This window comes from Pholis gunnellus, assembly GCF_910591455.1.
Source record: "Pholis gunnellus genome assembly, chromosome: 7".
In the NCBI taxonomy this organism is placed as follows: domain Eukaryota; kingdom Metazoa; phylum Chordata; class Actinopteri; order Perciformes; family Pholidae; genus Pholis; species Pholis gunnellus.
The window spans coordinates 8,075,203-8,099,041 of NC_136533.1; the positions used below are offsets into that span (position 1 = coordinate 8,075,203).

General features: G+C 40.2%; 1 protein-coding gene across 1 annotated transcript; it reads right to left on the minus strand.

Moving 5' to 3' along the window:
* Nucleotides 1-12,502: 12,502 nt before the first annotated feature.
* Nucleotides 12,503-13,717, minus strand: LOC306699269 (uncharacterized protein). The gene has a single exon (XM_079163832.1). It carries the CDS (start codon nt 13,684-13,686, stop codon nt 12,685-12,687), a length of 1,002 nt encoding a protein of 333 aa, XP_079019958.1. The 5' UTR covers nt 13,687-13,717; the 3' UTR covers nt 12,503-12,684.
* Between the last annotated feature and the right edge of the window lie 10,122 nt (nt 13,718-23,839).

A 23,839-nucleotide genomic window follows, 5' to 3' on the forward strand; every position in this document is an offset into this window, starting at 1 on the left:
GTTTTGAGTTTATGACTAGTTATTCCTATAAATTTCATACTGTTCACCATGTGTCGCATCACTGACTGTGTGGTATTTGTGAGGTCATATTGTCTGTCAGAGTGTACTGCAAGCTGTTCTGGTCTGCATAAACAGAATTTCTTATGTGTGGAGTGAACTGAATATCATAAGGGTCAGAAAGAGTGGGTACTCGTGATACATAGTGGATATTACCTTCCAAGTTTTCTATACTCCAGCCTTTTCTGTAATTTCCCTACGGAGCTATACTGTATAAACAGCAGTGAGCAGAACCATCGAACTTCCAAGTCTAACTGTTCTCAAAAACTATTTTCACTGTGGGAAGTCCTAGCAGGAGGAAAAGGTTGTTTAGGCGAGCTTAAATCCTTGTGTACCTCACACATCTCCCACTCCCTCCCGTCCCTCACTCGCTTATTAACCTCACACCCATCCATCCTATAGTGGAACAGTATCAATTTCATCTTTTGATGCACCATGTCTGCTTCAAAATCCATAAGAACCACACACGATTACACAGTTATCTCCCCTGCCAACTGGGCTATCAGTAGTTTGGGGGTAGAAGCCGTTGGCACATTGCCTCACAGGCTTTATAAACTGTACCGTCAGCCTGCCTGCCAGTGCTTTTGAAGGAAATCGTCTCAGCTTTGACTTTAACTGGCTGAGACTGAATGAGGTCATTTTTAGGTATTGCGTTACATGTGTAGAGTGTCCATTTTGTAACAGCTGCATGCGATGTGTGGCCGACTGCAGCCTTGGTCCAAAGCTGACCACCTCTTTCACCGCACATGGCCGAGCGGTATGCTGTCAGAGACAGACATGGTCCAACTGGAGGAGGTATGAAGGGGGTGGGCGGTTGGTGTTGGACCCCTGGGGTCCCGAGTGTATGTGCCAACAGCCCACATGCACATGTGGTGTGGTGAAAAATGGACTTGTATTGTTTGATCCATGAATGTGACACTCCGGCGTGAATCACACATTAAGGATCGTTGTGAACAGACACTCAGGATTTTCATATCTGCTCAGGGGTCTTTGTTACGACTCCATGCAATAAGACAAGATATGTTACATTTTGTAGCTATTATTGACTTTTAGTACTCTGTTTCACAAGCAAAGCTGTGATTCTCACAGTGAATAAAGCTAAATAGCCATAAAAGCCGATAGTCATTTAGGAAATGCACACATTATGACCAGTGGCAGAATTTTCGTTGCAGAAAATACTTTCCCCATTGTAAAACTTTATGCTGCTAAGCAGCCTGGAAAATGTTGCCCGATGTCAGCATAGTTATGATGAATGAGGCAAAGGCCAGACGCGGCTATAGCTGTGGTCGGTCTTTTGTGTGAGAAACTTGCAGGCAAGACACTCGATAACAGGAGAGGGGGGGAAAAGCTAATTATTTTTAACAGCTTAACACTCCAATCAAATGAGCTTTCTGGAGATTTTTACACACTGTTGTGGCTCACGTCACCAGGGTATATTAAACCTCTTAATAGAATGTCGCCTTTGTTCGCCAGCATTTCACACTAACAAGAGGCCTGTGAGGTATACAGTACAATTCAGTTACTCACACACACCCTGTCATTTGATGACACAGACAATAGAGCATACAAGCAACAGAAATCCTTCCCAATACAGTAAATACTATTTCTTTCTTGTGGCTTCAGCATTTGGGGATTTACTGTGTGCGAAAAATGAGTGACAAGCTGTATATAGTCAGTGGAAAAATGTGCAGAGCTTGTAAAAAAAGACGTCAGCAGTCATGAAGGAATTCTTGTCACGATAGCTCAGAATCTATTACGTTTTTTTCTGTACCCAATTGTTTTCCTCCTGCAGGAGACCAGACTTTTTTCAAACTAGATGGGATGCGTCAAACTTTAAATAAAAAAAAGATGGAGAAGTCGCCTCCTCAAACAATGTTTCTTTTTAATCTTTAACAGCTCAAAAATAATAACGTCAACTTGGTACTTTGTGATTTGTTTATTTCTTTGTCTGATAATTACTTTTTGGCAAACAAAACTAACTAACTATATGTATATATATACATATATATATATAAATAAAACAGGCATAGCCCATATAACTCATTATACAAAAACATTTCCCTATTTGGTATGATAACAATTCTGTATGTATTTGTAATATTGATGGAAAAAGTTTGAAGAATTTGGCAATTTCAACAAAACACAATGATTAAACCAGCCAAATCTAGTGAATTGAGGCGTATACCTTTGATGTTGACATTATTGTCAAAATGAAATATATTTTCCTCCTGGAAATTCTGTTTAGAGGATAAGCAAAGGGAAACAAATGGAAATGGTGTCCTCGCTTCTTTCAAGCTAAAAATGAGGGCATGTTGTCCTCAGCAAGTATGTAATAAACTTATCTCTGCAATTTTACTGCTCGTATAAAAATATTTAAAATGGTAGATTAATAATAAAGAGGTATTTCGGACATAGAGAGCAAAGAGTGATCTAACGGTGGTAGGTAAGACCATTTGGAAGTGATTTATGTCCCATTTTGCACTGATGCATAACACTAAATTTGACAACTCACATCAATCACTTCTCTGAAGGTCCTCTGCTCTCAGAAGCCACTTTTTCTCGCTTGCGCTTGACTAAATAACAGGTTCTGGTTTCCTCGTACCCAAGAGACATGCAGACTGGCCCTCTTTCAAGGGAAGATATCATCTCTGGACAAGAGAAAAATGGGAAATTCCTAGACACTTAAACACTCAATGAAATAACTGTCGTGATCATCAGTCATTTTTTTTTTTTTAGATGAGGGTGTTATCATATTTAACCCACATGAAAGGCATGCTATTGTCCAGCTATTCTTCATCCTTCAAAACCCCAACAATGTCCTCCCCCCAAAAAACTCCTCCTCTACCTGCTTTAATTAATAAGAACCTGTCTAAGTGCTGCTGTCCTGTGCTGAGCATGACTTCCTGTCTGGGCAACAGGCAGTGTGTGTGTGTGTGTGTGTGTCTAGATATCTCTTTGTATAGGTCTATACGTGTCATTGTGTGTGTTCTTCAAACACACTCAAACAGGCTTGTCTATTAGTGTGGCATGAGGGGCACTCCATCCAGTCTGTCTCGTGTAGTGCTACTCGTACACAGACAGAGCCACTTCAATAGACCAGTACAATAAGGAGCTTTTATCACACTCTAGTCCCTTACAAAGCTCTCCAGTCTCCATTTAGCATCTGAAGAGGTTCTAATTTTATCAAAAGAGTATCCTGTTATATTATGTTCAAGTACATCTTTAGCCATCCACAGTGCCTGTAATAATGAGCTTTGAGATGAGGATTTTTAGGAGAATGTATTTTACAAGCTTTGGATAAGGACGAACAGAAAGGCTCTTTGACTGTCTATAGACCACACATCTTTATTCAACACATCTCTGCGTTTGAAGCAGCTTTTGATTTATTTGTAAAATTCTGAAATCAAGCTGCTCTGAATGTATTTACATGACGAAGCGGACAGTGTAAGGAATGCATCAAACTGTATTTACCTGCTCTAGCGGCTGGCATTAATGTAGCATGCCCGGCTTACTCAAGCACCCAGGAAGAGCGCTGGGCCTACAAAACATCACCACGCCATCAAGTCTGCCTTCACAGCCTCGTTGTGTATACTTGCGATCATGCATCTGTAGTGTAGTTTACTTCTGACTATTGCATTAAAGCTTCAAAAATCATAAAAGTGGTATTCGTCAGATTATCTAGCTGAACAAATGTGTAAGTATCATAAATGTTTGTTTGGCACGGTGCTTATTTTCTACAATAATTCAAAATTATTGTTCCATAACTTTGAAAATCAAATGGAAAAATCCCATTGTGTTTTAGTAGAGAGAACCAGTGCGAATCTGCTAACTTCCAGGGTTGGCCTACAAGAATATGTCTTCCCTGCAGCACTCAACATCATTTCAGCTCACAAAACGGATGGTCGTCAATGAGCAGCCTGAATTTGTCTACTTCTGTGTGAGCTTTCAAAAAGTACCACAAATTTGTAAACGGCATTGATGCTAGATTGTTGTGTGTGAACGTCTGTCGCGTGTGGACGGCATCTTTCAAGGTGATTAACATTGTTGCTTTTAAATAAGCTAATGTTCAGTTAGCGGCATAGCTCAACAGAAACATAACACGTTTGTTGATGTCATAATCTGTCTGCTGTGACAGTGTGTTCTATAAACAAGGATTAGGCTAAATCAAAGTGGTGGCTGCTCTGAAACATCCACTTAAAATGTTCCCATTTTGCACATGGACATCCCAAAAGGAAATGTTTCCTGCGAGAAAGATTCATGAGCTTCTCACATGCCATGATGGCAGCATGATTTTTGATTCAGTTTTAGCACTCCATATGGTACCACAGCTCAACGACGTAGGCTACACCACCCAGCTGCTTGTGACACATTTATTGGCACACAGTGTAGCATCAGTGGCCACTTAGACCAGACTGTCTGTCTGTCAGTCGCCATAAGGACCAGATTCGACTCCGATTAATTGGCCCAGAAGACTTGTTAGACACATGATTAGATGTATTCTAATTAAACAGCTTGGTATCAACCATTACATGCTTTCTTTGTAAATCACTATAATCATATTGTAGTATATATATATTATGCACTGATGTTGTCACGGGGCATGGTGGAGGACTCAGACGCAGACCAGGCAGAGTAGCTTGCAACAGATATTTAATTACGTGAAACCAATACAGGACACAGCAGGGGATCCACGGACGAGACAAGAGAGAGACAAGGGGAAAAATCCAGCAGAACCGAGACAGGGCAGGCAGACAGGGAACCCGGGAACAGGACAAGCCGAATGGGCGGGTAGACATGACAATGATCTGGCAGCGAGTGCGTGTGTGACTGGGGTTTAAATAGTGGCTAGAACAGGTGAGGGGAGTTGTGCTGATGAGGAGGGAGTGCTCGATTAGTTGATCAGGGGCAGGTGAAGGGAGTGGCTGACAGGTAGAGTGAGGAGGGTGTGGAGCTACACAAAGGCCAAATCCCAATGTCCCCCCCTAAACCCTCAAACCCTGAACCCTCAAGGACTTACTGACGTCACCTAGTAAGTGGTTGAGTGTGAGAGGCTGTGAGGGCTTCAAATGGTATAAATAGGAACGGGACAGTACTTTGCTGCAACAGATCACGTTTATCATGAAAACGACAAATAATATGATGTACTTGTGTGTATTTATTTTATACTTTGTACTCACTGATTTGAAAGTCTTCCAGGCTCTTTCCTCACAAGATGAGAAGTAATTTCATTTAATCTATTTACTCGTTTTTGTCAAAACAGATTCAATGACAAAATCAAATATTTGATGAATAAATAAATAAATATTCTCTGATTTCAAGTTTATTTTTTGTTCCATCTTTAACCCTTAATGTTTCTGTGTAAATGTATTACTCCAGACTGAACACACGTGATCCGTCCGCTTTGTTAGCCTTTTTGTTTACGTCTCCATGCGTCCACTGGTTACCCCGTGTTTAACGTCACATTGCAATGATTTGTGGGTAATTCCCTTCGGCTAGGTCAGCATCCCATGCTGACTTACGGAAAGGGTTCATAAAGGGCTCAAAATGTCTGCAAGAGAGCCCTCAAACACTCGATGATTGGACAGCGGGACAGCCCTAAACCCTCACGGACTTCGCGAGAGCGCGCCTCAAAGTCCGTGAGTCCATAAGGGGGAACATTGGGATTTGGCCAAAGACACAGAACGCAGAGGCAAAGCCTAATCGTGACAAATGTGATATAGTAATGTTTTATTGTTATGACATTTTCTTTTTATTTGTCCTCTCTGACCACAGACGGCTATAAATACACTTTAAAGCGACTCATACTTTGTAACTAATGGTGCGTTTAGGACTGAATGCAAAAGATTGAAAATGGCATGTGTCTCATACCAACCTAATCTCATGGGAATGCATATAAATAGCAGAACATTTTAAGAACATTCTGCGGATCATGATTATGCATGTTTGGGCTTTCTGTCTGTCATTTTACATCACATTGTCAACGCGAAACGGCCACAGTTGGGCTGAGGCAACAAAACCTCTTAGGTTGAGAAAAAACATCATGGTTGGGCTTAAAATAAGTATGTTGACTAACTACAACGTAACATATGTACAGAAAGCACGCCACGAACATCAGTAACGTAACTTCAAAACAACTCACCAACATTTTTGGACACGAACAACGATCCCGAACTCTAACCTCCTGGTAGAAATGACTGTGTTCCTCCCCTTCCACCTCACCCGCCACAAGTCTTCTTTCTCACGTTTTATACTGCACAACTTTCTCTCAGCGTAGCATATTTACGCGTATGCATTTACATTGCTGTCACTACAGACCACATGGCGGAAAATGACTTATATATGACTAGAAATTGATGTCATTCATCCGTCATTTGGTGAGACCGGGCTGCTCCAACAATAGCAATGTAGTTCTTTACTACTCATTTAGAGATGGTGTAATGTTGATGTTGAATTGGTGGAATTACTTTTTTTCTGAGTAATTCACTCAACTAGTTTGTCTCCATGGCAGCAATAAATAACCTGCAAACAAAGCTCGTATCTATAACGGAGTACATTTTGAAGACATTTGAAGAAACCAAGGCCACACAGAGAGGCCATTGGAGTGTTGTGTTGATGCTCTGCTAGATGGCATAGCCACAGCAAAACCCTCTGCCCTCTGTCGCACCTTTACACTTCTCTCATCTTCAACTATTGTTGCATGTCCCGTCACTGACATGCCGTTATCGCTGCGTGAATCCACACGCACAATGAGGCTTAAGGGATCCTTTTCTCTGAGAGGAGATAGACCCGTAGACCAGGACAAAGGCTTCAAACTATCCAAATGATCTCTTCTGGGTGTTCCTCAAAAGGTATTATAGTTATCTGGGAGAACCATCTTAAATGCTTTTGCCCCACATGTCAAAGCAAAAAGTCTTATTATGCACATCACAGTGGGGTGTAAATATTTTTTTAATTCTTTTTGCCAGGTTGCAATTTTGTGCTGGCACACAGGCCTCATATCTCCAAGAATGTTACAGAAACGTTTGATCTCTGTATGAATGTTGAGTCTGTGCACACAAGATGCTTATTAAAGCAGAAGGTGGAATCTTTCTTCCACCTGATTTATATCAGGTGCAAGCCCATGGATGGGTAATTTGGCTGATAGAAGCATTTTTATTACAGAGCTCAGGTTGTAGTGGAAATGATAGGCCTGCTTTACAGCATTTGTGGACTGGAGTTTACCCCTCTCTATTGTCTACAGCTGATTCTACTGGAATGTTTGTTTAGACTCATCCCCTGAACAGGAGCTTCACCTGGAATCTGTAGCAGCTCCCAAGATGGAGACAGGCTGTCAGATATACCTGGAGCCAGATGTAGTTTCTACATCCATTTAGGGCTAACTGTGGGACTTGAAATGGGGTAATGGTTCCACACTTATTAAGATTCGTAAATACACATAGCTTTATAAATTGGAGGCAAATAATGCATATATCTGTTTTAAAGTTTTAGTCATGAATCATAAGTTTTATGCATCCGACAAAACGGACAAGACACAATGAGAGACCCTTTAATGCATCCTTTAACCACTGCAGAGATCTCTACACACAGTCAAACTAAGTGAAGCAATGTCGATAGATTGGTGTACAATGAAACTAAAATGAATGCTAAATAAACACTGCCTGGTGAAACTTAATAAAAGAGAGGGAAGCCATCACGGCAGTCAATGAGAACTTTCATTCCTATTTTCTGTTGCTGATTTAAAAATAACCCATATTGAGAGTGGTGGGGTAGAATGGGATCTTGGGGAGAATAGCATAAACCTCCCAAAGTTACAATGGGCCTCATTCACAAACAAATCTGTGCTTAATCAATGTTTTCTTAACTGAATATGTTCGCACTGTGCGTACAAATTCAGAACTGCCTCGGACAATGCATACACAATGCGTAGCATATTCAAACTGATTTCATTAAAAAAGACTTTATTAGACAACACTATTTAAATCCATGGCCATGTGTATTGAATATCTTAATAAAATGTTTTAACCGTACTATACAATACAATATAATTGAGTGTCCTGGCTGACAATGGAGTTCATAAGAATGTCCTTTCATTGTTTTTATTGCCTTGGCCTATAATGATTGGCTACTTCTACCATATTTAGTGCTATAAAATTGCACTTGTATAGCCAATTAGTGAATGAGGCCTATTGTCCTCATGAAGCTTCTTACTAGCTGAACAGAGGACAACACTCGTTGTGTTACTCAGTATTCCCAGTATGCGGTATCTGCATGCAGCATCTTCATGTTGTAAGTATTCTGAAGTATCTGCTGGAAGCGGTGATGTTCTGTATCATGTCTGCAGACTTTGGTGCTGTCACATTCCTTCACTGGCGTGGCAGCAGTGCTCCTGTCTGTGTCTTTTCTCAGCCTTTTCTCTTTTCACACGCCGGCCTCGTTGGCTCAGAGCAGCTGCTGATAGGCATTAGAATGAAATGATGGGAATATTTGTTCTTCTCACTGACACCATCACTGTGGCCTGAACATTGATTCTGTCCATCTCCTCTTCCTGATCCCCCATGTTTCATTTCCTGGGCATATGACATGGTGAATTTGCCCTTTAAGAAGGAAGAGCAGTACACAGAGCTGTAGCCTGATTTGCGTGTTTAGATTTCTCCTCCATCACCTCAGCAAACCCACAAACTCAATTTTAATAATGAATAAAGGACTTTGAAATAAAACACAAAAATGAATCCCCGAAAAAACCTATCAAAACTTTCAAGGCAATTCTTCAGTTATTTTCTTCCAACGCCTTCTTAAAAACATGTGTTTTCTGCAACTTCAAGTTATCCATGACGAAATTATAAAAGTGCTAGGCTACAGATCAGAGACGCGTTGGAATCCTATTCGTCACGGGTTTTCATGGAATCAACCTCTACAGGAGTCTCTTCCACCATGTCAAAGTAGACAATGATGGAGTATTTGGCAAGGGTGCAAAGAAGTGCTCTGCAAGGGAAATCCGGTAAAAGAAAATCCTTTAATAAACAGAGATTCAACAAGCTATCCTTGTGTAACTATGACAAAGAAGCACAGACAACGGTCATACTTCTAGGACAGGATTTGTTGTCAATTGAGCTTTTTGGTTTACACTTTATTTCATGTCAGTTAACATCCTTTCCCAGAGGATACTAAGCCTGTGCAAAATGTATCCATGTAATGCTTTTCAGGTTCTTTAATGACTCATACCAAAGATCAGTCGGGGTCCTCTTCCTAATCTTCCACAATTCTGTGTGTCTGGCCTGCTGATAAAGACACCGGTAAATCCCTCCTAGCCTGTAACGCAGACCTAAGTGTTTACTGAGTAGAGAATGTGTTGCACCCATGGTGGATGTATATAGGACTTAAAGATTTACTTGAATGAAAATTGCTCACCTAGGGCATAAATCCTAAAAATTGTCTAGCTTCTGTGTTGTTCAGCCCCCTGCACATCCGCATTTCCCCCGCCCACGTGTTCACACTTGGCCCATGGACTTAAATTTGTCACGGAAATTTTTCTGCTCAAGGAAAATTTTACAAACATAAATAATTTTATGGATTACAAATTAATAATCCAAGAGCAATAATTGGCCTTTGTTTGTTGTTCGAGGTGTCCTGCTGACAGTTTTACGAACTTTTATAATGGAGGTATATGGGTGGAAATCTTTGCTGCAATACTACGAGTGCCCACCGGGCCAAATTGGCACCAAGGCTGAGTTGTGCCATATCAAAAGCTCTTTTAATACATCTGAGGTTGTACCACATAAACTAATTTTTTAATAGAGATTAGTTAGTAACTGCCAGGTGTAACTGCTATGTAAACTGAAGTAGACTAAAGTTAGTCTACTATCGTGTTGTTTTTGGAAGTTATGTTTCATCTTGCGATGCTGCAGTTACTTTCTTTTTACATGCATTTCTTTTGATCAGTCCTTCTTAAAAATGTTCTCTTGCAAAAGATTTTAGTAAATCACTAGATTGAAACTAGCTAGAAGTAACTACAATCTTAGGAACAACTTTACACACAAACTTAGTAAATCATTTTCAAACAGCTGGGGCATCCCAATTCAGATATAAAACCTATTTAAAGTCAGAGATTCAGATGCTAGAAAACTCCTTCCCACAAAGTATTGCTTTGGCCTCAGACATCCAGTTTCTGTGAGGTGCTAAATATCGCTGAGGTCTGGAAAGTATTCTGCCTCCATTAAAAATCAGTTGCAGCCTGATTCCTCAGCAAATAAGTGAAATTGATTTGGTGTGTTGCAGACAGCCACATACAATGCCGAGACAGTCCACAAATTGCATGTACAGTGTGAAGAAAGTGTGTAAAAAAATGTGAGATGAACAGATGGAAAAGATAAAAAAAAATAGGACTGGCAACAGATAGTGTGAGTTTGATTCTTAATGGGACATTTGAAAAATGGTTTAGCACTGTTTAATGCAATAATAATGTACTGAGCAAGACCACGACCCAATCTCTCCACACATTTTCCATTTAATGACTTTTAAAGGCTCTTACTTTAAACAACATAATAGTATACAAAGTCATTATATCTGTGATTGATTTTCAGGACTAATCGGCAACATCATGCTTTGTCAATAAACTTGGGACTGATTGGGAGATTGTGTCTTAACTCACTCACTGCTTTGTATGCTTTGAGTTTCAGAAGAAGGTCAAAGAGTGCTAAGTTGGTTCAAGAATGTTAATAGGTCATAATCATCTCTATATTTTCAGACAAATCTGATAAAAAGGCCTCTGCGCTGGCTGACCTCTGATTTTCTGATTTTGTTTGTAGGCTGCTTTCCCCAGACTTGGCAGCCCGTGACAATGAAATAACTGTTATAAGAATGATCTGACATGAGTATAAATACTTTCCGTGGGTAATTGACCCTTTTCCTGGACACACACTCTCCGAGATCAAAAGGCTATATCCTCTGGACTCTAAGAGCCACTGATTAAATACATTTCAGAGGTATTTCCCTTCCATTTCCAGGGCAGATCTGGCAAAGCCATATGAGATGTGTTTCATTAAGTTGTATCTTGAAATGTAGTCCCTCGTGTGTGTGTGTGTGTGTGTGTGTGTGTGTGTGTGTGTGTGTGTGTGTGTGTGTGTGCAGTAAGTGAGAATACAGTATGCCTATGTATGTGCACATGTGTTGGTCTGTCTATGCATATGGTGCACATTTTTGGCTGGTGAGGGGAAGTCATGTGGCGTGTTGCCAGTAAAGTCTCTGTGTTTCTCAAGAAAGACAAGTGGCATTGTTCCGGGAGCAGATACCAGCTTTACTGCCAAATCCCTGCCGGCTGGACTGAAATTTCAGCCATGTAAAGAGAGCAGGAGTGGAGCAGGGCCTGACAAAAGATGACATTGGCTTGTAAGTTTTAGGCGATGACGCTCATGGGGATTCCATTATGTGGCTGTCACACAGCATTAGGCGGGACAGCAAACACTTTCATGTGTGGATTACCATTTACCCATTGGAGATAATAGATATTTGCCTTAGCTAATCCACTCCTCTATTGATTTTTTTTCCCTTTAATAACTTCTTGCAAGCAAGCAAATTTTAATATGCTGACATGTAAGAAGCTTGAACAAAAGGCTGTTTTTGACACAGATAACTTTCACTTTTATCACTTTTCCATATAAATATGAGATCATTTTGATAACCACATTTATTTCCAACGCCATATATTTAAAACTACAGAAAATATATTACAGAAACTCAATTGTTAAGATAAAAGTGAAGAAAATAATCTTCATTCAATAAAATGCGTAAGGTCAGATGGTGAATAGTTGTGTCTCAGTTATATTTGAGTCCTTTATGTGATTGTTAAAATACAATAGTACTTATACCATACCAATTCAATTTACAGAAATAAACTCTGTCTGCATATTAAAAGTCTGAAATAACTTGTGTTTGTGTGTTGTGCCATTGACCATTGTTGTCCAAAAATTATTAAAAAGCACCAAATGTGTATTAATCCGCCGCTGAACTAAGTACTCAACAATTACGCAACTTATTCTTGCTTAAGAAACATTTGCTAAAAACCGCACTGCCAGCTGTTTTATGAAATGTTTTTTATATTTTTTTAAATGTATGTTTACATTCATATCCTTTTTGAAGATTTATCTCTTCACTTAGAAACAATGAGCTTGTGGCTGATTGCAACAGACAGGCTTAACACATTTGTAAAGTGTTGGAAGACTCTAGATCTTGTTTTGGCCTTTTCATGGGATTTGTTAACAATAAGAATATGTAGAATATCACCAGCCATATCCTTAAATCTACGATATCAAATATTTTACACAAAACTCTCTTTTTGTTTGAAAATTGCTTTATTTATAAGACATATTTGTAAGTACATTACACCCCCACCACTATAAAGGCTAAATTTAAAACATTAACAACAAAACTTCAACATAGATAAGCCATGATATCCCATTTAAAGTTGCTATGTAAATGAAGATGATACTGCTTCAAATTCTGCCTCCCACGCACACGGCATGTCATGATAGGTATATGCTAGAATAGTACAGTGCTAAAGAGAGTGTAGGTTATAGTTGTGGAAATAATCATTTTCACAAGTTCCTAGGATGGTAAGAGAGTGAGGTAGATTCAGATGTTTGCTGTCTGGGGGCTCTTCGTCCTCGGCTTCGGCACAGGTGAAGGTTGTCCTTCGGCAGCTGTGGATAGCTGCAAGGACCTGTTTTCAGTCTGAGCTTCAGGCTGAGAAACGTTCTCGTAACAGGATCCGGGTGGAGAATTGTGTCTCAGGGGTGGAGAGTCCTCAGTCTGGTGCATAGTCTCATACTCTGGGTTGATGAAGTCGGGCTCTCGTTTGTTTAGAGGAAGCATTCTCATCTCCCTGCGTCGGATTTGGGTTTTGATGCGTATGTTGCAGCAACATAATACGATGATTATGATGAGCAACAACAGAATCAGACCTGCTCCTCCTGCTAGCACTGCCACAACAGCTTTGGATGTAAAACAGATTGATGGTGGTACTGGACTTTTACATGCTGGCCGGACATTGTCACTCTTCTCCTTGCTGACTTTGTTTGCCGCAGTACATGTAAAGCTGCTCTCCCCTTTCAGCTGTGCCAGCGATATGCTCAGGGTTTGTCTTGTTTCGCTGGTCAAGGTCTTTTCATTGAGGGTCCATGAGAACACCAAACCCTGAGGTTTAGCTACGAGGCAATTTAGATTAACAGCACCAGACTTGGGGTCACAAATGTAGCTGAGTTGAGGTTTTGATACCTTGTCCATCATACAGAGACGACCGGTCCACGTTTTAGCCAGAGTACCGTTGGGATTCAGCACTGTTCCTTGGTAAGCTCCTGCACTTGAGAATTGTAGGTTCTTCAGCAAAAGAGATCCAGTTGTAGTTATGTCCTCCGACTTTCCAACAGACACTTTGCCTTGTTGTTTGTATAAAATGATCGTGGCATTATGAGTCCATCTCAGCACATGTGAGTTTGCCAGTCCCTCATAGACAAACGGCAGAGTTAGACTCTGTCCAAATGCAGCATGGAAATCACAAGTGTCCTTGTTTGCTGCTGTGAGGTTGATGAATCCCGACAGAATGATGACACCGAGTGTGGCAACAAAACACGCCATGATATACAGGAGTAGACCAAGGTATCCGTAATGATTCCCTTCTCTAGTTTAATCCTTGATTTACAAGCCCTGGTCGAGAAGCAGTCCTGTCAAGAGAAGTCGTTACAATAGCCACACAGAATATAACTGGCACATAAATGACCCTTCAAGGGAAGTGAATCTTGAGTGGGAAGGAAACTTTATTAGTCAAGAGTCTGCTTTCAGTTCTCTGAAGATGACACAAAGCCGAGTCAAAGTCATGCGGCAACTGACATTTTCTGCCCACGAGAAGAAATCACAGGAATATATATAGAAATATGTCTTATGTCGCAATTTGCTGCAACAAACATGACCTGAAGGAAAAACAATTGTGGTCAAAACATTGCTGAATAAACCACTGAAACCACATGAGGAGTGTTTAACTTCTGGTTAGAAAACTTAAGTTGAGTAAGTTTTGCTGTATTGTGAAATGTAGCGTATCTATATCCTGTTTCTGGATTGTACATTTTAGAGTTGTTGGGGTTGTTTAAACAACACACTTGCAAAAATGAGGAACAAATAACAAGAAGAGTAGAGAAAAGTGAAAAGGGTTAAAAAAGGGTTTGGTTAGGGTTAGGCTCAAGTCAGAGCAGAATATATATCAGAATATATTATTCTGTTCTTGGGAAAAACTCATGATGAATTACTCTACCTGATGTGTTCCGCAAACAGAACACAGGCACCAATACACAGTTTAATATATCAGCAAGTTAAGATACAGAGTATATTATTGCTGAAATATCATGAAAGGAGTTCCAAGATTTATCATCACTCTGATATTTCCCTGCTGGCTTTTGCATTTTTCATCCTGGTTATTGTTTTTTGCCCGTCAAAGAATACAAATGACTTTTATCTGTCACCTCTAAATTGGTTTAGTCCGGGCTGCCTTGTCTGATAAAGCAATTGAATAATGAGAGGCCACCACCTCTTCAAAGTATCTGTTGCAAATGCTTTTGTTTTGGTGCCTTCAGTGGGGCAACTCAACTAGAGCGCATGTGCATTTTGTAATTAGATATGGGGCTATGCTGTCAATTAAAAATGTAATTAAATGCTTTCAATACATCTCCTCTTGAGAGAAGAGCTGTTGTACAGAAAGCCGCACAACAGTGTTTTACTTTTAACAAAACAATAAACAAGGCTGCAGCCAAACCCAGTTGACCTCATTTGGCTCTGTGGTTTTAATCCAACAAGTCTCCAAGTGGCACATATTCTTTTGGTTTTTAATTTGGTGGATCTGAAACGGAGTTGGCATTTTTTCATGGTATTAAATCAAACAATTTGCTCTTGAATTGTACCTCAATCATCATACTCAGGTAAGCTCTCTGTAAATCCCCTTCAGCACTTCCAGTAAAGCAGAGTCATTGTTCAGTTACCATCTAGAAATACCCTTGTCATTCTATAATTCATGGCAACACTAGAATGAGTTCATTTTACACCCCACAACTATAATTTCATGCAATTAGCAGTGATTCACAATCTCTCTGTAACTCTCAGAACCTTCAAAGTTACCCATAGCAAGAAGAACACCTGTTTCTTTTAGTTTCACCGTCATTACACTTTTTCCTACCCTGAGGGAATGGATTGATGGAGGGGGCGTACGGAGAGTCGAAAGCAATGGATTCCTAGCTACAAATGTTGTAAAGATTATATCTCCAAGAATTTTCCCTGCCAGCTCACAAAAAAGAACATGTGTTTAATGCGCGTGTGTGTGTGTGTGTGTGTGCTGAGCTGAAAGCAGCAGGTTCATGCAGGGAAAAAGCAGAGCAGACATATGGTGTGCTTGTGTTTTATATCATAGCTGACATGAGCCAGAGAAGGTGTCTATTCCCAACACTCAACTTTTTTTAATCAAATTTTGCAATACGGTACCTGGCAACAAAAAGTTACATTGAAATGCAATGACGGTTGTGAGCTGGAAGAGTTTCAAAATCCAGTATTTTTGCCTGTGGTTCTTATTTATCACAAAACAAACAGTTTATTCAATAATAAATCACTGCTAATTAAGAAGAAAATTGCTCTGCAGTAACCCAAAATTCTAATTCTCAGTGGCTGTAGAAGCTGAATATCCCGGGAATATATGCAGGGAAGTTGGTAATTATTGGGACATTTTAGTTTTACCTCTGTGATGTGCATTGTGTTTGAAATAAAATTGTATATGCAAGCCAACGCTCTAACTTTCATCTTTTACTTTTTTACATCCATATCTGACAAACCATGTAGAAACACATACCCCTCTCTATTTTCCCCAAAGGTAAAATGCCCTGCAATGTTCATTCAGTGTCAAGTGGACGCACAACCTCAAAGCAAGTGTTTCATTTCGAATTCAATGTGCTGGACGAGAGCCAAAGCAATGAAAAATATATCACTGTCCTAATACTTACAGCCTGCACAGCGCGAAGATAAATCCTAGACATATTATTAGGGGACCCTCCACTAACACCACTCCATGCAATCTAAATCAACCACAGTCTGCATCATGTTAATGTACAAATGTGTTTCCCATTCACAATCTATGGAAACTGGTGTTTTCCACCTCATAGCTCCTCTAAAAAAAGTTAAATAAATGATGAGGCTTCTTTAGAGACATGATTTGCACAATAGTGCATTTTATTGTGAAATATAGCAACACACCAGGCTGTTAGACTGGAAGCTTGTGTTTGGGCCACATCTGTGATCATCTCCAGCTGTTACTATATGTATATATATATATATATATATATATGTGTGTATATAACAACTGTCCTGATTCTGTTCACTTCTGCTCCTGTCATTCGCTGTGTTTCCTGTCCTCCTCTCATGGGCAGAAGTATTTCCTCAGAGAAAGAGGAACCAAGCTGTAGTGAAGACAAACTTGTGTCTGATGCCATGGTGACATCATGTGACATAGTGCCTGATGTCAAGGCAAGAGTTTCCATGTTCAGTATGCAATGGTTAAACAAAAAGAGCTCAGTTATTCTCAAATCACTAGTAGCAGATACTGATGGTGCTCTTGGAAGCTTTAGGGAAACAATAGATCAAGTAGACCCAATTAGTATTAATAAGTATCCAGGGCATTCTGAATGTGTAGCTTATGATGACTGTAATCATTGCCATGGGCCTCTATTGAGTCACTATGATTTTATGCAAACAGTATGCTTTGTGCCTGGTGCCAAATCAAACCCAACCGTTTTATCATCCCTTCTGATCCCCTTCTGTAATATGCCCTCTTAATTGGCTACAAAGTAAGGTCTGAATAGACTGGGCATGGGTTAATTGGCCCCAGTTCCTGGTCCCTGAAGCTTTCCGGCAGGGAGCCTGTCTGCCGAGCTGATGTTTAATTCAGGGGCCCAGATGGAGGCATAGCAGCCTGGCTGTGAGATCCCTGACTCACACTTTCACCAGACGTGGCTGTGGCTCTGGATGGCCCCGGGGAAACAAAGGGGGTCCGGGTGGCCCCTCCTGCTCTTCAAAATCAATATAATCTGGGACAGTAATATCACTCTGAGCCATTAAAGTACTTTGAAGTGGATGAACAGATGCTTTCTATGTGCCATGGTCACAAAACAACATTTGTAATGAATCAAAATCAATTGATTACAATGGAGGCAAAGGCCAAGTTCACACATGACTTTCAAAGTCGTCAGATCGCCGTACTTTTCACACGACACAATTTGCTTTCTGTCAGTCGGGAGTTTTGACGTGGTGGTTTTCACACTATATGACTATAAGCAACAGGGGGTCACACACGACAAGATCTTTCACTGGGAGGAATCCCCTGTGAGGTCTCTGAACTACATTTTATCATTAAAAAACCCATGTGAGAAGTGACACGGGCGTAGTCATGCTTGTTTTGGTGTTGTCGTCGGCCCACGTTTTTCCATACGTTTTTATTTCCCCTATATAGATCAGTCAGTGTTTTGTGATGTTTATTTATGCAAACAACGTGCAACAACTTGTGTCTAGCTCTCATCGGCTGTAGCTCCCCGACAGGCGCCCTGACAATTCCATGTATTAAGCATTCTGGATATTTGGAATTTGTCTGCAATGCAAACCTCTCGGTTGCGTCATTGGACAGTTCACAATGCCGTTTAAGGAAAGATGTGCGAATACCAAGCCAATGTGGATTTGCCTCTGATCTGGGGATTTTGTCCAGGAGCTCCAGAAAATGTCTTTTACGAACTTTGATGCACAAATTGGGCTGCAAACCCTCTTCACAGTGCTGACATCTGAGGTCAGTGGAAGCTAAAAGGGTATAAAGTACGTCACACAAGGGGCACATTTGTATTGCCTTTAAATCCTGGTCACTAGGGCTGTAGGTATAAACTTAGGGGACCAAAGCAACTTAGATTATTCCTATTTAGAAAAAGTAAATATATCATGTGTGCTACCGAGACTTCAAAAATAAGAACTTTTGTTCCTGGCAACCTCTGAAGTTTGATCCTTGGCCAGGCCTGGAGCAATGTCAGCTAAATCCATCCAAAGGGAAATTGTGCATCCCACGAAAATGTTTACCTCCGCCTTGGGTACCGTCCAGGAAAATGTAATCTTTAAAAAAAAAAAAAGGTCCTTTCCATATGTACGGTCTAAATTCACCACAGTCTGTACGGTTTTGTTCAGTGTGAGTGATTTGAGAAACATACATATATTTAGTTGTTGTGTCTGTCAACATGAGATGTTAAGAGTTTTGCTGGTTGTTTGTTTCAGGAAGTATAGCCTAAGCATGTTGCAGAGTATGATTATGTGTCATTGACACTGCTGTAGTTTGTCATGATGCCTAATGTAAAATGTGCTCTCTCCATATCTTCAACACAGGCTACAGAAGAACAAGGACACAATTTGTCAGACGTTTAGCTCAAGAGCGGAATCTTTTTTTATGTCCAATCTCATCCGGCATAGCTCCATTACTTTTCCCCTATTCTCCCGAAGCTGATATTAAGGCATGTTTGAATGCTTTCACAGATCGCAGTCCCTGCAACTTAAAGTCACTCCCACTACTTCCCCAAAATGGTTGGAGAGACAAAAGCCAGACCTTTTTCTTTTGACAGAGTTCAAGAGATCACCATTTATATTTCCTCTTGCATTACATGGGTCTCTAAATTGTCTGGTTTTGGTGGTGCTGGTGGTAGCGGGGGGGGGGGGGGGGGGGGGGGGGGATACTGCGCTTCAAACACAATATAGGTTGGGGCTTATCATTGTTGATGCCACCGAGGAGGAAGCCGCTTATATCATCTTTGTTTTGCTCTGGCCCAGCTGTTTTTGCTCACTGGGTTGACCAGTTATCTGCTGATGCTGAGAATCTTTGATGTATGCAGGGAGGCACTGCATCGAGGGGAATCACTCTGGCACCGATGACCCCAAAACCCACCTCCCATCAGCCTGCCGGAGTTCAAGTTTAAACAACTGAGATAGATTGTTTTTGTTCTCCTTTTTCTTTTTTTTTATGGCTGCAGGGCATCTGTTCTCTGGTGTATTACTAGCCAATGAAAACTCAGGAGGATATTTAAGTGAGACATTTTGTGGCTGACCATAAGCTCAGGACATGAATCAGAAAAGCTACCTTCCTTTATACCAAAACAAGCCCTTAAACATACTTAACAGAACATGTTTAGGTCCTTTTAAAGCCAACACTAGAAATTCTGTTAAAACAAAGTTTGTTCAACAGCTGGGGCAAATGAACAAACACTTATTTTTTAAGATTTCATCACAGATTACATCATTTGTATTTGCCTGAAGGTCATTCTGTGTTCTGCACTTTACTTTTATGACCAATGAACTGTTAATCCGCCACAGATGAAGCATCCCACTTGTTCCAGGGCCTTTCTTTTTGTTTCAGATGTGCTAACAATGCTGCCAAACCTGGATGTTATAATAGAGGACATTCTTCTGCCCAGTGATTTTGACTTATGTTCCTTTCATCTCCCCTTTTATTCCTCTGGCTCTGCACTTTTTCTGAGAGTGTAAAAGGCCAAGCCTTCTCTTCTAATTTAATGACTTTGGTTATATATCATTCTGTATTACACAACACACGTTTACTGAGCAATATCCATCAGATCTTTAATTTATTTAATTATTATAATGTACCTGTAGATGAATGCTGTCAAGCTGTGGAACTTTCTAAATAAAGAACACACAACAGCAGTATCAATGATAAAGTGATAAAGGGTGTGATGGTACGAATCAGGAAAGCTGTGATGAAATGCTTGTGTATCGGTTTAAATAACTCTGTTGAACAAGCTAAAATGCAGTGTGTGTCAGAGTATTTAAAATAAGCACAGTACCGGGCCATAACTCACTGCACAGCTGGAGGTGAGGAGTAGCAGCCTGACTAAGTGCAATGACAAATGGACAATTTCATCATGTTGACAACCTACAATTGTAAGACCTGTTGAACTCAAATGTCTGGAACTACTGCTTTGCCAGGCAGACTAGCTGAAAAAATTCCTTCAAAAGTGTCATGCTGTAATTTATACAGTTTACACCATCACGTTTAAGTTCGGAAACACACCACCATTTGTTGATGTTTCGAAAAACAGTGGAGTGCCAGGTCTTTGGTGCAAAGTGTGATTTAGGTAGGCTCAAGTATGAGCACAGTAAAACCTTTTATTTCATCCAGGTAGTGTTCATTAGTGTGAATCTAGAGTTTTTCTTTATGTCCTTGAGGGTTGCATCTCTCTTGACATTCCCTTTCTTTTTTCACTGAGCTAACAGGTAATGCCAACAAGAGCTTGTTTCATTAGTACAAATGAGTCACACCTGGTGCATTTCAAACACCTGCTCACTAATTGGGAGTGGAGTTTATAAAAGGAGGGTAGTTTGATGGAGACAGAATGCATCACTTTTGAAAGAAAAGGAATTTATCAAAGGGAAGAACGATTTCAGGCCTTGTGTGTTTATAAGCATTTGGTATAGGGATACATGATGGATTAGAGTCACTGATAGTTTGACTCACTGTTGCAGAGGGACCTTGTATTAAACCAAACTCAAAGCCAGCAGTCCAAACCTAAGCCTAAATATTCTGTGTAATATATTGCAGTTAAAACCTATATTAAGCAGCTTGCCACAGAGTTTAACTCATTGATTTTGCGGTGGGAAAGCTGTGAGCTATAATATCTGTACATATTAACCCAAACTAATGAGTCAAATGGTGCTAAAAGTTGTGAGATGACATGTTTGGTAGTAGTTGGCAGTGGACCTGAAATTGACTAATCCTTTCATATTAGTCATTTGTTCATATGAACAAAATCACTTGAAGTTTAACATTTTGGGAAATAAGCTTGTATGCCATCTTGGGCTGAGAGTTGAAGAAAAAGACTGATGCCACTCAAACTTGTGTGCAAAGTGCTGCAAGAATATATTGTTGTCAGCCAACCCAGAAGTTAGCATCGCACTCAACAAAAGGCCAATGGAATTTGTCCACTGTAATATGGATTATTTCAGAAAATAAACTGTAGCAATTGATGATAATGATTTTTTATATGGTGTATTTCTCCGAGGCTGCATGGCAAACTCACAGTGATGACAAGTCTGCTACCTTGGTGGTCGCTTTATTAAGCTGATAACATTCTGTTGACACACGTACTTCATGCAACAATATTTCTCAGCACTTGACCCATATTCGCCATTTGTCTGGTACTTTCAGAACAAACATTCATCGTTGCTTTTATAATAGTTAGTGGAATTTGGATGTCTAAGTCTGAATGTGTGTGGGCACAAAGATATTGAAGATAAAGTAAAACTATTTACTTTAGATGTGCACAAATCAACAAAAGCGCATTCAAAGCATAAGACAAACGTAAAAGTGGCAGTAACATAGCACAGTGACAGATTTAAATTTTCTACAATGCCACGAGCTACGTCTGTATGTCAGGCCATTTATCAGGCTTTATTCCTCTCTTCTGCCTCTGCCTGGCTCGGATTAGGTCACATGACGACAGGATGCAATATTCTCCACCTTCTTTAAATAGCTTAAAGCCTTTGATGTGGGTTCAGATGTGAGAAAAGATCAAGAGATCCAAAACCTGCTTGCATCCAAAAGATAAAGCCGTCGATCATGTCTTTCAGTTAAATCCGACAGATTAATAGAAAGACTATGTTCTTGGTTTGGCGATAAGGTTGCAAGGATTTCAATGGGACTAGACAGTTTGGCTTGTGCAATGGAAGGGTGTGGTCCAAACTGATCAAATCCACGCAAACAGCTATTTACATTCAAGAAATTCTCAGCAAAGGGGATAAGCCAAAAGGAAACGACTAATTCTGAAAGTGATTGTTCTCCTCCCAGTGCTTTTGAAGTGTCTGTCTGATGTCTTCTTGTGTGTTTAATGTGAGGACGACAAGGATGGAGCCTTTCCAGAGATTAGTTTGTATGGGGTTCAACATCATCTAACCCTCTAAATCTTACTGCTGGAAGTCATTCAGGCTTTCCTGTTATTGTTTTGCTTTGGCAAACTGACAGCTCCAAATTCAATATTTCAAATTTGACTTGTACACTTATCTTATCATTAGTTTCCAGTGAGGAATTTCAAATGTTCCAGAAAATCCAAATTAACTTTCAGAAATAAAGGTAAATAAAATTCCCAGAATTCTGAAACCAGTTTAAATTTGTCTAACACTGAGTAAAATAAAAACTTCTTTCCTCATGTACTTTAACCAGAATATACACACACACTTCATAAAAATGTATTTTGTCTTATTTTATATTCTCATAAAAGCTAATCTGCGTTTTGATGTATCCCATAAAATTTTCATCACCAAACTCACAAAGCCGTCGAAACGTCTCCATCTTATCTTCGCAGACCAGAGATTCATTTAGCACATGGCTTAACTTCAAATGATTTTTGAGAAGGATATGGTGACCAGAAAGAAGGGTTCATCCTTTCTATTCAGCCGTGACACTTTCATGTAGGTTAAACAGCTTACCGCACCATGGTATGGTGCCCTGCCCCTGGCAGCACAGACTTGGCTGTCTGTGGATACAAAGAGAGACAGAAAAGGGGGATTTAATTAAATGCAGGAAGAAGGCCATTCTGTCAGTTCCTTGTAATCCTCGTGCTCCTTAACTCATGGGTTGTAATCGCGCTGCAGCATCGGCCTCGCCAAACATTCCTTAAATACTGCAGCTTCTGTGTTTCGTTGGTGGATAAAGTTAAATGATGGAGGATGAGCCAGTTGGCTGCATGAAAGGCTTGAAAGAGGATAGTTTGTTGGTCCTTGGCCCAACAGAAAAAAGGAACGGTAGAATTTCCCATTTACCTCTTGGAGTACATGAAGATGCATGGCCTAATGTACCAGCATATGTCCACTATGGTCTTTGCAAATATATTGTATTCTAAAACAACAATTTCAAAATGGGTGCAAATGTTAAGTTCGTCAACTGCCATTCAGCCCTGTTTGAGAACATTGATGATCCAGGGCAGTCTGAGAATTGCGGCACATGCTGAATCAAAACACCCAAAGAAAACAGACTACACGTGACTACAAAGGCTAATTGACAAGAACCCAGCTCCAATAATTGAGTTATGCACACTCCTATTAAAGACATTAATGCACGTAAGAAGTTAGAATTGATTTTATATGACTCTTTGCTACTATAATCAAAGTATTGCCTTGGGGGGCTGATCACACCAGAAAGGTGCTCAGGGAAATTCATCTGTGCCTCTTCGTGATTTGGTTCTACAAGTGTAGATATAACAAACTAAAATTAGGAGATGTAGCTGCTCTTACAAAATCATTATCTGCTGTCGATTTCAACATTTGAATAGTATGTCCTGGTCCATAGATAAATCTGCTTCTTGAAGGTAGATTTTCTTGATCGATACCGAGACATCTTGTAAACCGTTTGTCCTGTTAAAGACTCTAATGTGGCAAAAAGGAGATCAAGACCTGATTGGATCTCTAAAAGTGACAGATTATTACAGAATGATACGTTTTGATTGACAGGGGGGTGCAAACGTCAACACCAAGCAAATTCCTCAACCTATTTCAGGCTTGTTGTGCCAGAAGGAGCAGAGGTACAGTAAATGGGAGAATTTCAAAGTGGATTGTAACTACAAATCACAGAGATAATGGGCGCCATAGTAAATCTTGTCAATGGAGAGTTGAAAAATGTGACTACATCTGCCCTGCAGTGGAACGCAGCTTTGTCTCCGATAAGAGTGAG